At 42.4% G+C, this 16,034-nt stretch overlaps 1 protein-coding gene across 1 annotated transcript; it reads left to right on the top strand.

Annotated features, from left to right (window-relative positions):
- The first annotated feature begins 5,765 nt into the window (after positions 1 to 5,765).
- LOC129656282 (olfactory receptor 2A12-like) lies at positions 5,766 to 6,704 on the top strand. Its single transcript, XM_055586996.1, has one exon. It carries the CDS (start codon positions 5,766 to 5,768, stop codon positions 6,702 to 6,704), a length of 939 nt encoding a protein of 312 aa, XP_055442971.1.
- Positions 6,705 to 16,034: the final 9,330 nt, after the last annotated feature.

The raw sequence follows: 16,034 nt of genomic DNA on the forward strand, positions 1-16,034 counted from the left end.
AGCTCTGGTAGAATTCACAGGTAAATCCATCTATGTCTAAAGTTTTCTCTGTGAAAAGATTTTACACAACATTCACTTTAAAAAATAGATGTATGGCTATTTGGGTTTCTTATGTATTTTCAAATGAGCTTTGATAGTTAATACTTTTCAGTGAATTTGTTCATTTTATCTAAGATATATATTTTTTGGAATTAAATTCTTCATACTATTCTCTTATTAATCTTAGCTTCCCTCATCCTCTGGTGTTTCCTCATATGCATGCACTGATCAGCCCTCATCTGAAGACTGGAGAGGGGCCTTCTGTGGATTCCTGGGCTTGCTCTCTGTGAGGCTTTCCCCTCTAGTCCTTTGCTCTGAATTCTAGCCACCTTGACCTCTGTCTTAGTCAATTCAACTGCTATAATAGAATACCACAGACTTGGTGGTTTAAATAACAAGCATTTATTTCTTGCAGTTCTGGAAGCTGCAAGTTGAGATCAAGGTAAAATCTTTATCACATAATATTAAGTTTTTAAAGGTAGAATACTTGATTCGTTAGGATTTGCCTGCACAACCCAGAAAACCCAGCTAACAGTTGTTCAGATATACAAGAATTCATTTTTTCACTTAAGAAGAAGACTTAAATGGTAAATGGCATCATGTATTAGCTCACAGATGGATAATGTTGATGAGAGGACCCCTGTGATTCTCTGAGCTCTTTCCTCAGGCTCTCAAGACAGGTGCCCATTTCCACTTATGGCATCTCATTCATGGTGATAGAAAGGAGGTTTGAGGGAAGGGGTTTGTATCATAGTCACTTATTCCCTTTTTGTAGGAAAATAAATATTTCACTAACATTTCTCAGCTGAATTCCTCTGGAGTCTTGCTAGAAAGGACCAGGTTATGTCGCTACCCTCACTGAGAGGAATTCTGGGAAAGGGGGAAATGGAACCACAATGTCTGGGCTTGGTCCATGATGTATTCACTGCACCTAACAAGGGTTTTCAGCGAGAGGATGGTTCTCTCAGCAAAGAAGGAAACGGATAGTCATTCAACTAGTGTCTGCCATGATAAAATGTATGTAAAGCGTGATATCACTGAGGTGAGAAAAAAATCCACTTTCATTTAAGGATAGGAAAAAATTTGAGAAATATCCACAAGTCATAACTAAAATTTTGTCATATGGAAGGAACTAGAAGGTAATTATTTTCTCCTTTCTACCTTCCTGGGTCTGTGAACTTTCCTCGATGAACACGATCACTGTTGTAACTCAGTAACAAGGGAATACTCTCTCAGGAGTTATCCTGGGTGTGAAGGAATCCATGGGGAAGGACCTTCAGACTGAGAATCAGAATTTTCCATTTCCCATTCAGCCTCCACCACCTTGCAGCTCAGGTAGAGTCTGGAGAAACAACTCAGGATCCTGGAAATTCTGCAGTCCAACTTGGGGGAAGGGGTGTTAGTAAAGCCAAGGGAAGGGCTGCAGGTGAGAGACTTGGATGGTCCTGACTTGTCATCCCCACCACCCACATCAAGCAGAGAGTGCTTGAGGCCATTTACAATCAAGCAGACCTAGACTGGGATCTCAGCCATTTGACCTTGGAGATGGCATTGCATGGCTCTGAACTTTGGTGTCCTCATCTTGAAAGTGGAAATAACGTGCTTCCTGTACAGAGTAGTCGGAGGACTAAATGGAATAATGCCTCTGAAGTGCTGGGCACACAGAAGGTGTACAGTAAATGTTGGTTCCTTTCCCGTCCTCCTTGTCTAGCCCCAGGAGAACATGTATCCAACAGAAGCCCCCAAAGAGCTTGGGGCCTTCAAAAGTTGCTGCTCTTGAGTTTAGAGTGAGAGTCAGCCACTTTCCACTGTATGTGTGACTCTGTCCTTCTCACCCAAGAGGCTGTGAGGCTCCCCGCCTCTGGTCTGACTTGTGATGGATCATGACAGTGGGTTCAGTGCTCGTTAGGAGCAGAGCCTGGTGGTCTGACAAGAATCCCAGCTCTGCACAGCCTACTTAGTGCTCCAAGTTTCCTTTTCTGTACCTGTAAAATGAAGGTAATAATGCTGCATGAATTTAGGATACATCAAATGTCTGGCCCATAATCACTGCTCGACACAAAGAAACCCAATGAGAAGTATTGTTATGCTACAGGGAACACAGCTCCATTTCAAAGAGAGGAAGCTAAATGACTTGGCCAGGTCACAGTGACCCGGTTGCTCTGACAACAAATCCCTGTGCATCAGATGTTTCCCCAGAGGTTGTTCCTGGGAGCCCTTAGCCACTGAGCAGAAGGGTGGGGCCATTCCTGTGATGCCAGCGGGAAGTCTGCTGGGGCTGCTACCTGGCATTAGATGCAAGAGATGGGAGTATGGATCAGCTTAAGCAGAAAGGGCAGAATCAGGGCATGAGAGCTTTTCAAGGGGAAGAGGATGACCCAGACAGCCCCACTTACCCTCATAAGGAGAGGTGAGACAGGTAAGCCTACAGCATTGAAATGCAGACTGGCGACTCAGGAGAACAGAGGAGAGGTGGGAGAGTGCAGGGGCAGAGTCTGAGGCAGAGGGGAGCTTTAGAGAGCACATCACTGGGGTCATAATGGACCAGTACTTAGTTTTGGCTCAGAATGAGAAAGTATTTTATGAAGGGTAGATTCAAGGCTACATAAGCTTCCTTGAGAGGTAATGAGCCTCCTGTCCTTGGAAGAATGTGAACAGGAGCTGGAGCATCTTTTGCCAGGTAGGCTGCAGAGATGTGTGCCCTGCTAGGGGCTGGATTCTCCAAGACTGCCTCCAGCCCCAAGTTCTGATGAATTTCTGAAGTTGCCCAGAATAGATCTGTGGGGTGTCACTGAGGACTCAGGGAGAGACCTGCAACATGGAACACAACAAAGCAAGATGCTCTGGACTGCTTGCTCTGGACCTGGGCCCAAAACTATCCTGAGCTCAGCATCAGCCACTGTAGACTCAGGCCCCTCCCAGACACAGACCTGAGAAGGACTGGGTGAGCCTTATTTGACTGGGAGGGGAAGACCAGGGCTGGATCAGGGTCATACTCTGACGGCAGCATCTGTCTGCAGTGTATGGGGAGGCTGAAAGTTTCTGGCATTTGTGCAAAGTGTGCCCTGGCAAAAGTGGGTGGATGAAGGTGGCAGCTGCCCCAGGCTTCCTCCAGAGGCTCCTGAGAGCCAACACTGCTCCCTGGGGGTAGGCTCCAGGGGCTTTCTGGCCCATGGTTCTGTTTTCAGTTTTCAACCTTTTTCAGCCTAGCGATACTGCCCAGCTCTTTTTCTTCTTCCCACACTGAGAGATTCAGAGCACTTGGGACCAACTCTCTCAGTCTTCCTCCTTCAACCACCTTATGCCCTGATTTCTCCTGGGTGACTTGTGACCTCTAGACACAGGTAATCTTCTCTGCATCTCTGAGGAACAGGAACAAAAAGTGTAGGGAGAGAAAGAATGTCTATATTCTTTCTTTTCTCTTTTTACCCTGGCTTCTCCACATCTCCCTGTATGTAGATCATTCAATAAGCACTTACCAGATCTTACCATCTGTCAGGCTCTGCATTAAGTAATGAAGTTACTGTGGGAAAAAAAATAAAATTAGGCACAGTGAAGTCAAACTGCTTATGGGGGATATGTCTGACTTGCAGAATTTCCAAGTTATCTTTGGCTTGCCTTAAGTTAAGACAGAACCCAAAGAGCTGGCCAGCTGACATCCTGGAGTTCTGGGTCCTCATCTCTACGACAAAACCCCACTGTGACTTGGAATGCCTCTCCTTTCCATGTCTCCTCCTTGCACCTGGCATCTCGGGCCACTGTGGTGCCCTGTTTCAGTCCAGCTGTTGCAGCAGCTGGAGATCTCTTTAAAGTGTTCGATCTACCTTGGAGTCTGGTGAACAAAACTGAGCCTTGCCTTATGCAATGAAGCCAGGGTATTTGTCTACCTCTCTTAGACTTTTCCCTGTAGGAAAGGGAGTCACCAAAAGATTGAAGCGGGGGGGCCCAGTCAGATTTTTGTTTTAGAACGGGTACTCTGAAGGCCAGGGCGGAGAAAATGGGCTGAAACCAGACTCTTAAATAGCAAACACATTCATTGACTATATGTGAAAACTGAAAACTTAGAAATGGCAGCACATTTGCCAACTCTTGGCCCCAAGAGAGAATATTCTCATATCTTTGGAATTCCTCTAAGGAAGAATGTGGCTTGTAAGGTAGATATTTTTATTCCCATTTTACAGTTGAGGTAACTGAGGCCTAGGAAGCAAACTAACAACCCAAGTTCACATAGCGAGTAAAGCCAGAATCAGGATTCAAATAGAATCCTGAATCCTGAATCCTAAATCTTTTGCCCTTTCCACACTACTGTGTGGTCTCTCTTCTTTGAAACCACCTACCCCAAATACATAATACTTTATATGGAAACTGAGGCCAACTTGTGGGTACAATGTGACCTACAAAGTCTCTATGGTGAAAGGGATTTAGTAAGAATAATTACCTGCCAGCTACTGGATAATGTCTGTGAAGGTCTTGGAAAAGGGCCTAGCATATGGGAGGTTCCAACTGTGTGCAGTCCTTTAGCCAAAGCCAAGAAGCCATCCAATGTAGACACAGGTTCTTGTGAAGACTCATCCAGGGTATCTGAAGGAAAACAAGCAGATTGGAGAACAAATAGGTTGAGTCAAATAAAGTGGTGCCGGGAGAAGGAATAACACTGACAGCGTGAAGACTGCTTCACTCCCCGAGCGCTGACAATACACATGACACCTCTTCAGTGATGCTGGCTTCTTCCTGTTCTCCATGAAGAAATGAAGGTTCAGGAAGGTTAAGTTGGGGAAGAGCTAAGAGTCAGTAAGAAGCTAAAGGATGGAATGAAATGCTGGCTTTTGTGGGGAGAAGAAACAGAAGGTAGGCCTCTAGGGGAGTGAAAATTGATTGTGAGCATCAAATATGGTGAAGTCGTTCTCAAGATGTTTGCTTGCATAACTTGGACCTGAATCCCAGTCCCTGTATATGGAGAACCATCCAGAAATGCAATTTACATTTATTATGTATCTATCACATTAGGTCCTCTGTGTGATGCTTTCATGCCAAAATATCATTCAATCTTTGCAGCAAATTTGTAACAAAGAGATAATTACTCTCATTTTGTACTCAAGGAAGTGGCCTCAAAGGGTTAGAGGGCAGGGTAAAGGGCTTACTCAAGGTCATTGACTGAATAAACCTTAAAACCGGGACTTAGAACTCAGTGTGCCTTCTAACACACCATGGCTTGTGATGGAGTAGGTGATGGTCAGAGAGCTGTCCTTGCCAGGAGCAATCTGAGGGTGTAATTAAAGTGGAAAAATAAATTGATATCCTCAACAAGACCAAGTAGTTTTTCTCACTGTAATTTGCCAAATTGCATAATCTGTATGACAATGTTTATCTCTAAACACCTGGCTGCCTTACTAAGGAGAAGGGGATGCTAAGAGGAGGTAGAGGTCACCTGCCCAGTGCTTTCACTTTATAGCTGAGTAAAGTGAGGCTGAGATGAGCAACTGCTGGTGGGCCAGAGGCAGAGCCAGGCCAGATGTGGAAGCCCTTTCCTCTTCATAAATTTCCTGAAAGTGGTGGCAGTGGACAAGGGGAGGTAAAACAGCCTGTCATGGGGGATCATGATGTTTCACTATAACTGGACACTGACCACTACCCCAACCCCATCAGCAACCCTTATCCTGGTACATAGTTCAGCTAATCTTCTGTCTAAATTGGTGTCTTTCTTTTTCATTCAGACGTAGAACACAATGCAAGAGACTAATCAGTCTTCTGTGACTGAATTCATCCTTCTGGGTTTCTCCTTCAGCCCCAAAACCACTCCTCTATTTTTCTCAGCCTTCCTGACAACCTACCTGTTGATCATTCTGGGCAATGGTTTAATCATCATCCTCATCGCCCTGGACTCGCACCTCCACACACCCATGTACTTCTTCATTGTCACCCTTTCCATGTTAGATCTGGGCTATACCACCACAACTATGCCCCAGATGTTGGCACATCTGGCAAGCCAGAGGAAGACCATCTCTTTTGCCAGCTGTGTGGCCCAAATGTACATTTTCTTGGTGTTAGGCATTACTGAGTCCTGGCTCTTTGCCATCATGTCTATAGACAGGTATGTGGCCATCTGCCACCCACTCAGGTACAAGGTTGTCATGAGTCCGTGGCTGTGTAGGGTAATGGTCTTGTTCTGTGGACTCTGGGGTGTCGTCTCTGCTCTTGTCTACACTGTTTTTGCCATGCATCTGCCCTACTGTGGTCCCAACAAGATCAACCACTTCTTCTGTGAAGTCCCTGCTGTCTTGAAGCTGGCTTGTGCAGACACCTCAGTCAATGACCAGGTAGACTTCATTCTTGGTTTTAGTGTCATCCTGGTTCCACTTTCTCTCATCCTCATCATTTACATCAATATCTTCACTGCCATCTTAAGGATTCGTTCAGCCCAGGGGCGGCTGAAGGCCTTCTCCACCTGTGCCTCCCACATCACTGTGGTCACCATGTTCTGTGTGCCAGCCATGGTCATGTACATGAAGCCTGGCTCAGAGGCCTCCCCAGAAGAGGACAAGAAGCTGGCCCTGTTCTACAACGTCCTCTCTGCCTTCCTCAACCCCATCATCTACAGCCTGAGGAACAAAGATGTGAAGAGGGCTTTCCTCAAGGTGATGGGCTGGGGCAGGACCCCAGAATGAGGCTGTGAAAGAGGTTCTGGGGGGTCAGAGGAATAAGACTCATGATACACAGTCAATGCCTTAAACACTCATTCATATGACCCAGCAGCACCACTACACCATCCCCATGCCCAGCCCAGGGTCTCAACCTTATTCAGGCCCTTGGGGAGCAGACCTATCAATAAATATCTTCCAGGCATATCAGTCTTTTATTTCCATCTTGTTCTAGTCTCAGTGGTTTACAAAAGAAGGGTCTCTGAGACACTAAAATCTTTGATTGAGACAGAGGAATGAGCATTGGGGAATGACCTGTGGCTGAATCTTGAGAAAGGTACATGCCCTCTGGAAACTGCCCTCGTGGTATTAGGTCAGCTGGAGAGAAGGGCAAAGACACTGACATTGCAGGAGACAGGGTGAATGAGGCCATGTACAATCTGGCCCCCGTGGCCTCCCCAGGCTCATCTCACTCTGGTCACTCTGCTCCTCTTTCTCTCACTCCAAGTAAGCTGGATTTCTGTCTTTGTCTTGAATGTGCCATGCTCTTTCCCATTCATTTCAGGGTTTCTACATGAGCTATTCCTTCTCTTCTCACCCTTAACCTCACCCCATTATGCCACTGATGTCCTGTTCATCTGTCAGGTCTTGGCTTAAACTGCTGCTGCTCAAAGAAGCCTTTCCTTGAGCTCCCAGAGTGAGTTAGCCTTCCAAAGCATGCAGTACCCCTCATAATAATAAAGGCACATGATTCTGAGTTCTCTATTAGACAGCAAGTTAATAAATCCACAAGGCAGGGATCATGATTGTCTAGTTGAGTGCTGTATCCCTAGAATCTAGCCCATGCCGCTTATCTACTAGCCTTCAATGGATATTTTATGAGTGAAGGAGTAACAGTCCACCCAAACAGTCGGAGATGGAAGATGAAGTCAGTGAGTGGAAAAGTTGATGGATTCAGACTAGCAAAATGTAAGAAATAGTGGCAGATGCAAAAAGTGTGTGTACAGACTCAGTCATGTCAGACTCTTCGTGACCCCATAGACTGTAGCCTGCCAGGCTCCTCTGTTCATGGAATTCTCCAGATAAGAATGCGGAGGAGATAAAAAAAGGATTATATCTTGTTCAGCTATCATCACATAGAAGAAATGTTTTGCTTTTGTTATTAATAAATATGAATTGAATCATTTTCATCATCAAACTAGCAAGGTTTAGGAAAATGATGATGCCCAATGCTGGGAAGTGTGCAGTAAGACTTACACTCATGTTTGTTACTGAAAAGAATATTATTGACTCTACCTTTTCAGAGCAGTGCCTTCCACAGAGTAGGCACTCAATATATCTGTTAAAGAAGGAATTACGTCTGTATTTATTAAACACTATGTGCCAATAAAGTTTTAAGAATTTTACATATATTCATTTATGAAATAAAAATATCATATGATAAGCATATAACAATCTGTATCATACCTTCACAATGTTGTTATAAACGGGTCCAGAAATTTCACTTCTAGGAATTTGTCCTAATGTTACAGAGTCCCAGCTTGCTGACTGAGGAGATGGTAGATTGATGTCTCGAAAGAAGCATCTTATCTATCGAAGTCTGGATGCCAGGTTCTTTCGTATCAGAGATGGGGGGAGGTGAGGAAACAATATAAAAACACCATTTAATCTTGCAAGAATCTCCCAGAATGGCAAGTCTCAGGCAGGGAATGTGTTAATTTCTTCCTTCCTGACATCTACACAAATACAGAGTTCTGAACAAAGGCACTTTAACAGTCAGGTAGAGGGGCAAGTCCATTGGACAGCAAGGAGATCCAACCAGTCCATCCTAAAAGAAATCAGTCCTGAATATTCATTGGAAGGACTGATGCTGAAGCTGAAACTCCATTACTTTGGCCACCTGATGTGAAGAACTGACTCATTTGCTGGGAAAGATTGAAGGCAGGAGGAGAGTGGGACGACAGAGGATGAGATGGTTGGATGGCATCACCGACTCAATGGACATGAGTTTGAGTAAACTCTGGGAGTTGGTGATGGACAGGGAAGCCTAGCGTGCTGCAGTCCATGGGGTCACAGAGTCGAACTCTGACTGAGTGACTGAACTGAGTGAGGGGGCAAGATTCTGAGGCAGGCCATTATGCATGATTATAATAACAAAAGCAATGAAAAGCAAGTCAAAGTGACAGTTCCAACAGGGAGTCAGAACTGGCTTTTCCTGGCAATACTAAGAACAAAATCAGAAACACGGACCAAATTTTATGTTCAAATATGTTCATCAAAGAACTATTGGAGGACTTCCCTGGTGTTCCAGTGGTTAAGGATCTGCCTTCCAGTATAGGGGACAAGGGTTTGATCCCTGGTCAAACTAAGATCCCACACGTGCATGCTAAGTCGCTTCAGTTGTGTCAGACTCTCTGTGACCCCATAGATTAGCCCTCCAGGCTCTTCTGTCTATAGGGTTCTCCAGGCAAGAGTACTGGAACGGATTGCTGTGCCCTCCTCAAGGGAATCTTCCCGACTCAAGGATGGAAGCCCAGCCTCTTGGGTCTCCTGCACTGGCAGGCAAGTTCTTCACCACTACTGCCACCTGGGAAGCCCAAGATCCCACGCGCTGTGGGGCAAAAGAGCCCACGTGCCTCAACTAGAGAGAAATCATGCTCCGCAATGAAAGGTCCCACGTGGCATAACGAAAATCCTTCATACCACAACTAAGACTCAAAGAAGTCAAAAGTAAAATAAATAGTAGAATAAATATTAAAAAAGAATGATTGGAAACAGCTGCAAATATGATACATAAACTTTATGAAACAGTATGCAACTAATATTATCTATCATATTTAAAGCATTATTTAATTACAGTGAAAAGTATATATAATATTAGGTGGAAAAATTAAAAATGTAAATTTGTATGTATAAAGTTAATCCAATTTTTATAAAAATGCATACATTCATTTTTAAAAGCCTGAAAGGATATATACTAACATGTTAACATTGGCTCTCTCCGGGTAGTAAGATACCAAGTGATTTTTATTTTTGTTCATATTTTTCTCTACTTTCTAAAATTTCTACAATCAGCACAGATTGTCTTTATAGCAGAAAGAAATAAAGATGACTTGAAAAATATCTGTTATCAGAGAAAAGAAGGTGAGCCATAATGTTGGCATCATTTATTCATTCATCAAACAGTAACTGATGCTTACTGGAATTGCATGTCAGGGATAATGCTACATTCTGTGGATGCAGGCATAAATCATGCAAGTCCCAATCTAGTGGGGGAGAGACACATACTAAGACAAGGATGCTATAAGGTGCTGCTGGAAACACATTCAAAACTCTGAAAGAGTGGCAAGGAGGTGGTCCAGGCTCTAAAGACAGAGTTAAAGTTCTGCTGGGTCTTTAAAGCATGAGTAGAAGCTTGATAATTGGATTAAAGGGTGGGGAGCAGAGGTTGAAGTGTTCTGGAAGAGGAAATAGGATGCTGAACGCCTAGAGACATGGAGGTTTTGGAGAATGGGCAGAGTGGCTGAATGTAGGCCCAGGCAGGGGAGAGTAGATGTGACAGATAGAGCCTGGCACATTGTGTTGAAAAAATTAGATTTTTTTCTCTAGACAAGCACTTTTCAAGAACATTACCTGAAACTCTGGTTCTGTGAAACATTTTGTAACAAAAAGAGTTCTTGTCCAAATAGGCTTAGAAATTGTTCTATTCATGCTTCATGCAATAGTAGAGAGTCTTGAGAATTCAGATTGTCTTTAGAGCCTGGACCACCTCCTTGACACTCTATCAGAGTTTCGAATGTGTTCCCAGCAGCACCTTATAGCATCCTTGTCTAAGTATGAGTCTCTCCCCCACTAGACTGGCACTTGCATGATTTATGCCTGCATCCACAGAACCTAGCATTAGGCCTGACATGCAACGCCAGTAAACATCAATTAATGTTTGATGAATGAATACATAGGAAGCAAATAGGTAAATGAGCGATTAAAAACAAGGAAAACACTGACTCTATTTAACATAATATTTATCAAGGTTGAGTCATAAAACCCTTGCTTTCAGGAACATTTATTAGTTAATGAAACTTTGTTGTTGTTTAGTTGCTCAGTCGTGTCCGACTCTTTGTGACCCCATCGACTGCATCATGCCAGGCTTCCCTGTCCTTCACTATCTCCCAGAGTTTGCTCAGATTCATGTCCATTGAGTCAATGATGCCATCCAGCCATCTTACCCTCTGCCATCCCCTTCTCCTCCTGCCTCCAATCTTTCTCAGCATTAGGGTCTTTTCCAATGAGTAAGTTCTTTGCATCAGATGCCCAAAGTATTGGAGTTTCAGCTACAGCATCAGTCCTTCCAATGAATATTCAGGGTTGATTTCCTTTAGGATGGACTGGTTTGATCTCCTTGCTGTCCAAAGGACTCTCAAGAGTCTTCTCCAACACCACAGTTCTATGTATATGCAGAGTACACTGTGCAAAATGCCAGGCTGGATGTGTCACAAGCTGGAATCAAGATTGCTGGGAGAAATATCAACAACCTCAGATTTGCAGATGATACTACTCTAATGGCAGAAAGTGAAGAGGAACTAAAGAACCTCTTGATGAGGGTGAAAGAGAAGAGTGAAAAAGTTGGCTTAAAACTAAGTATTAAAAAAACTAAGATCATGGCATCCAGTCCCATCACTTCACACCAAATAGATGGGGAAAAAGACCAGCAGAGCAGCTAAAACTGGGGTCCTGGTATCAACTGCTTAGCTGTACTCATCTAGCATGCCCCCACATGGAGGCCTGACTAAATGGACAAAACTTCACACTGCTTCTGTAGTTCTAGCTCCCCCCAAATCTTAGGATTCCCTGGGGCACATTCAGCCCTTCTTTCTCTAGTCTGATGACTCCCTCCTTACTGAACGTTTCCCTGAGGAATGGTATCCCTTAGGATTAGAAGTCTCCTGAGGTGACATCAGGATCTATTTGGCTGCATCCTTAGGGACTCTGATCCCCAATACCCATGGGCCTCATTAATACACCAACTAGGTATTTCCCAGGGAGCTGCTGAGATGTGGCAACTTTAATACTGTGCAACATCAGAAAAGCTATCCTGTTTCCCAATTTCCTTTTTCTCTAAAAATTCATAATTTTTGAGAAAGACTTGTTGTGGGATAAAATAATAATAATAATAGTAACTACTTGCTTTAGAGCAATACTCTGCAGGCATAGTGTTAAGCAACTTTACCTGTGCTGTTTCAATTAATCATTAGGACAATCCTTTGAGATTCGTACTATCATCATCACAGGATTCTAGGAGAGGATGTAGACACACAGTATTTAGGTAACTCTCCCAAGGTCACTCTACTAATTAGCAATGGAGTCAGTACTCAGACCCAAGTCTGATACTAGTGCCGTGTGTGCTGTGTCCAGTTATTCAGTCGTGTCCGACTCTGGGACCTCATGGACTGTGGTGCCATACTCTTAATCGTTTTCTTATCCTGGGTGTAAACTAACTGGCCCACAATGAGCGCTTAATGAAAATGGGTTCTGTCTCTGGTTCATCCCCTTTCTAATGACATGTCTAGTTGCCCAGACTAAGCCTGGAAGAGAAGCACATTTGAGGAAGATAATACAAGGACTGCCTGTGTGTTCTTGATTTCATTTTTTCTGTTTTCAAACTTTATTTCAGTTACCAACTTGCTGAGAAGAGGATTTTAGTTATTCTGGACATGGATAACCCAGGTAGATGTCACCAAAAAGACCTGGGTAGTAATTTTGAAAGAGAAAGTGATGGGGAAACCACTGGACTGGGAGTCCATTCTTGCAACAAACTCACTCTTATGCCATTGGCATAACTTCTTAAAGTCATTAATTTGACATTCATTAGCAATGACCCATACCCTGTGCTAAGAATTGGAGATAGAAAGGTAAGATATGGTTTTTCATCTTCGAGGAATTCCACAAACTTGTGTGTGTGTAAGCATGGGGAATAGTAAAATCACATTAAAGGTGTTATCAGAGCCCAGAGGAAGAAGAAGTTATGAGGGGAATCACAGAATACTTCCATGATTAGGGTTTTTACCAAGAGATGAAAGCAGAGGAGGGCATTTCATCTGGAGGATAACATTAGCAGTAATAATAACTGACACATTGCTGTAGTGTTACATACACTCAAAATATCATTTAATCTTCACAAAAACCTTCAAGTTATATGTTATTCTCCCAGTCTTACAGATGATGAAATAGGGTTTGAGATTAATGGCTTTCTCTGGGTTGTGCTGTTGCTAAGTGGCAAAGCGAAACTCAAACCAAATTTGACCCCAGAGCCTCTACTCTCTCCTTAGAACATACTGCCTCATGAGAAATAGATTTGTGAAAGGACCTGGACTATTTGGAGGGTCATGAATGAGCTGCTTTGCCTTCAGCTAGAGTCAGCAAACCTTTCTTGTAGGGGACCAGATCATAAATATTTTAAGTTTTGTGGGACATATATGATCTCTATTAGAGTTTCTCAACTCTTGTTGTAAGGCAAAACAGCCACAGACATAAATGAATATTTTTTTCAACCATATTAAAAAGCAAAAACCATTCCATTCCTAGATAGCAAGCCATACAAAGCACACAAGGTGAGTAGGTAAGTAATCAAGTTACTTACCAGGTAGGTAAGAATTAAGTTCCAAAGTTACCTACCAGGTAGGTAAGAATCAAGTTCTTACCAGGTAGGTAAGATGAGTAGGTAAGTAATCAAGTTACCTACTAGATAGATAAGAATCAAGTTCCAAAGAGCTTTGAAAACCAAGCTAAGGAAATTAGACATTAGCTCATAAATAATGGGAGTTTTTTTTTTTTTTAGGGTTTGTAAACAGGGAAATATCATGATCATCTCTGTCTTTTTTGAAACTCACTCTGGCAGTGTGTAGATTGGGTTGGATGGAAGAAAGGCTAAAACAGGAAAGATCAGGGAAGACACTCCTGTTCTCCTTCAGTGAAAATATTCTTCTGAAATGTTTCTCATCTCCACTCTGTCTTGGATGTTGTATAGTCCTCCTGTGATTTAAATATAGTTGCTACTTAACAACTTTTAAAATTGTATTTTCCTAATTTGATTCTTAGAACATTCTCTCAAAGGACACAAGAATAAAGAATTTTAAACAAGAAAGAATAACAAAGATTTAATGCAAATTTTATAATAGTGTTTTCCCTTCAGCTTGTAGTCTGCTATTTTTCTTGAGCTTTCTTCTTTCTGGAAGAGACTATGTGGGATCTTCTGGGGGGCAGGAAAACAACCCTGCCTGGATACCAATCATAGCTCCCAAGGGAGCTCCATATCTGCCCAAATAAGACAGTAGGAACTTTAAATTATCTTTTGAATTTTTACATTATACTTGATAAATACTGTATTCTCACTTTCTTTCAAACTTCCTTGGTTCTCATTATTAGCATCAGACTTTGTTTTGACTAGACACTGTTATGAGGTTGGGTACATAGTGAGAAGTCACCCCTAAAATCATAGATTCTCTGAATGTTGGTGTCATTGAGCTTTAGAATCTTAGGATGTTTATTGCAAAGTTGAATTTTAATGTAGTACATCATGATTTCACATCAAAAGCAATGATACTACACCTGAGTGACATGGCCTTACAGCTTATGCTTGAAAACTAAAAATGGAGATACTACTCATTATTGAGTAGTATTAATCACTAGAAGTTTCTTGCCCTTTTTTTTTTTTGTAACTGAGCTTAAAATTTTCCCTTTTATAACTTTTGCCAAACATTTCTAATTTTCTTCCCTCCAGGAACATACAGTACACATTTCTACCTTTTTCTGCATGACAACCTTCAGAATATTTAGTGAGCTCTCTTAAGTTCCTCATAAGTCTCCCAGCTAAGTTTTCTCAGTCTCTTCCGTTCTTCCGTAAATAACAAGGTTTCATGGATTCCTTGCTGATAAGCTCTTTTCTCTGTATAGAGAAGCTCTAGTTTGTGTTTTTTCCTTTTAAATTGCAGGTTCAAGAGTTAAAAACAGTTCTCTGGGTGACTCGGGTTTTTTACTTAACTCTGATAAATATCAGTTTCCTTAGTTGTAAAATGCAGCTAATAGTAGGTATTGACTTTGTGGGATGACCATGGATAATGTATGTAAATGGTCTGGACCAGTCCGTGTTCAGGAATCTGTTGTTGTTTAGTTGCTAAGTCATGTCTGATTCTTTTGCAGCCCTATAGACTGTAGTCCTCCAAGCTCTTCTGTCCATGTGATTTCTCGGGCAAGAATACTGGAATGGGTTGCCATTTCCTTCTGCAGGGGATTTTCCCAACCCAGGGATCAAACCTGTCTCCTTTGTCTCTTGCATTGCAGCTGGATTCTTTACCTCTGAGCCACCAGGAAAGAAATCTGTTGATAGCTATGTAAATCCAAAGGAAAGCCTCAGAATGAGGTCAACTCCATTGCTAGCTCACTAGGAAGCAAAGTTCAGCAACAAGGATAGCTCCCATAAGTACAAATAGGCAACTGATGCCCTTGGTGGGCCAGCTCGGACTCAGCCCTTTCATTTATCCAACATTTAAAATACCCACTATATGCTAGGCACTGCTCTAGAATCTGGTAATATACAATAAATCAAAAAGATAAAAATTCCTGAATTCTTGTGAGGGAAACTGATGATTTCAAAAAATTATTTTGTACATTAGAAGTTGCTAACTATTATGAAGATACATAAAACAGAAAATGTATGGAGTATGGGATATTTCAGATTCAAACAGGATGATCAGGAAAGATTCAAGTCTTTCCTGCAAAGATGACAATTGAGTAAATTTTTAAAGGAGAAAAGAGCATGAACCATACCCACTAACTCTCATACTACTGCAAAGAGCCTCTAATGTGAGTATTAATATCATTTTTCTCATTTATCCAAGCCTGAGTCCCATCCACAGCTTTATGTGGTGTTATTTTAACACAAATTGAGAGCTATCAGCCAGCCTTGTCATGCCAGTGCAATGCTTTAAATGTTGAAATTCTGATCCAGTTTTGAGATTCTCTATGAAAACCACTTGATAATTTGCAATGTTTTGCAATATGAACTTTCTGCTCTCTATAAGTGTTGATACACAGGTCAGCTCTTTCTCTCACAATGTTACCTAAAATGGGTCTATTTTGTGCTTGTGTGTTCTTAGTCACTCAGTCATGTCCAACTCTTTGTGACTCCATGGACTATAGTCCATCAGGCTCCTCTGTCCATGGGATTTTCCAGGCAAGAATACTGGAGTGGATAGCTTTTCCCTTCTCCAGGGGATCTTTCTAACCGAGGGATCAAACCCAGGTCTCCTACATTTGCAAGTGGATCCTTTACCATCTGAGCCATCAGGGAAACCTGCTAAA

The sequence above is a fragment of the Bubalus kerabau genome, chromosome 6 (assembly GCF_029407905.1).
Source record: "Bubalus kerabau isolate K-KA32 ecotype Philippines breed swamp buffalo chromosome 6, PCC_UOA_SB_1v2, whole genome shotgun sequence".
NCBI lineage: Eukaryota > Metazoa > Chordata > Mammalia > Artiodactyla > Bovidae > Bubalus > Bubalus kerabau.

Coding starts and splice junctions, on each gene's coding strand:
- LOC129656282 (XM_055586996.1), top strand. CDS start 5,766: ATGCAAGAGACTAATCAGTCTTCTGTGACTGAATTCATCCTTCTGGGT.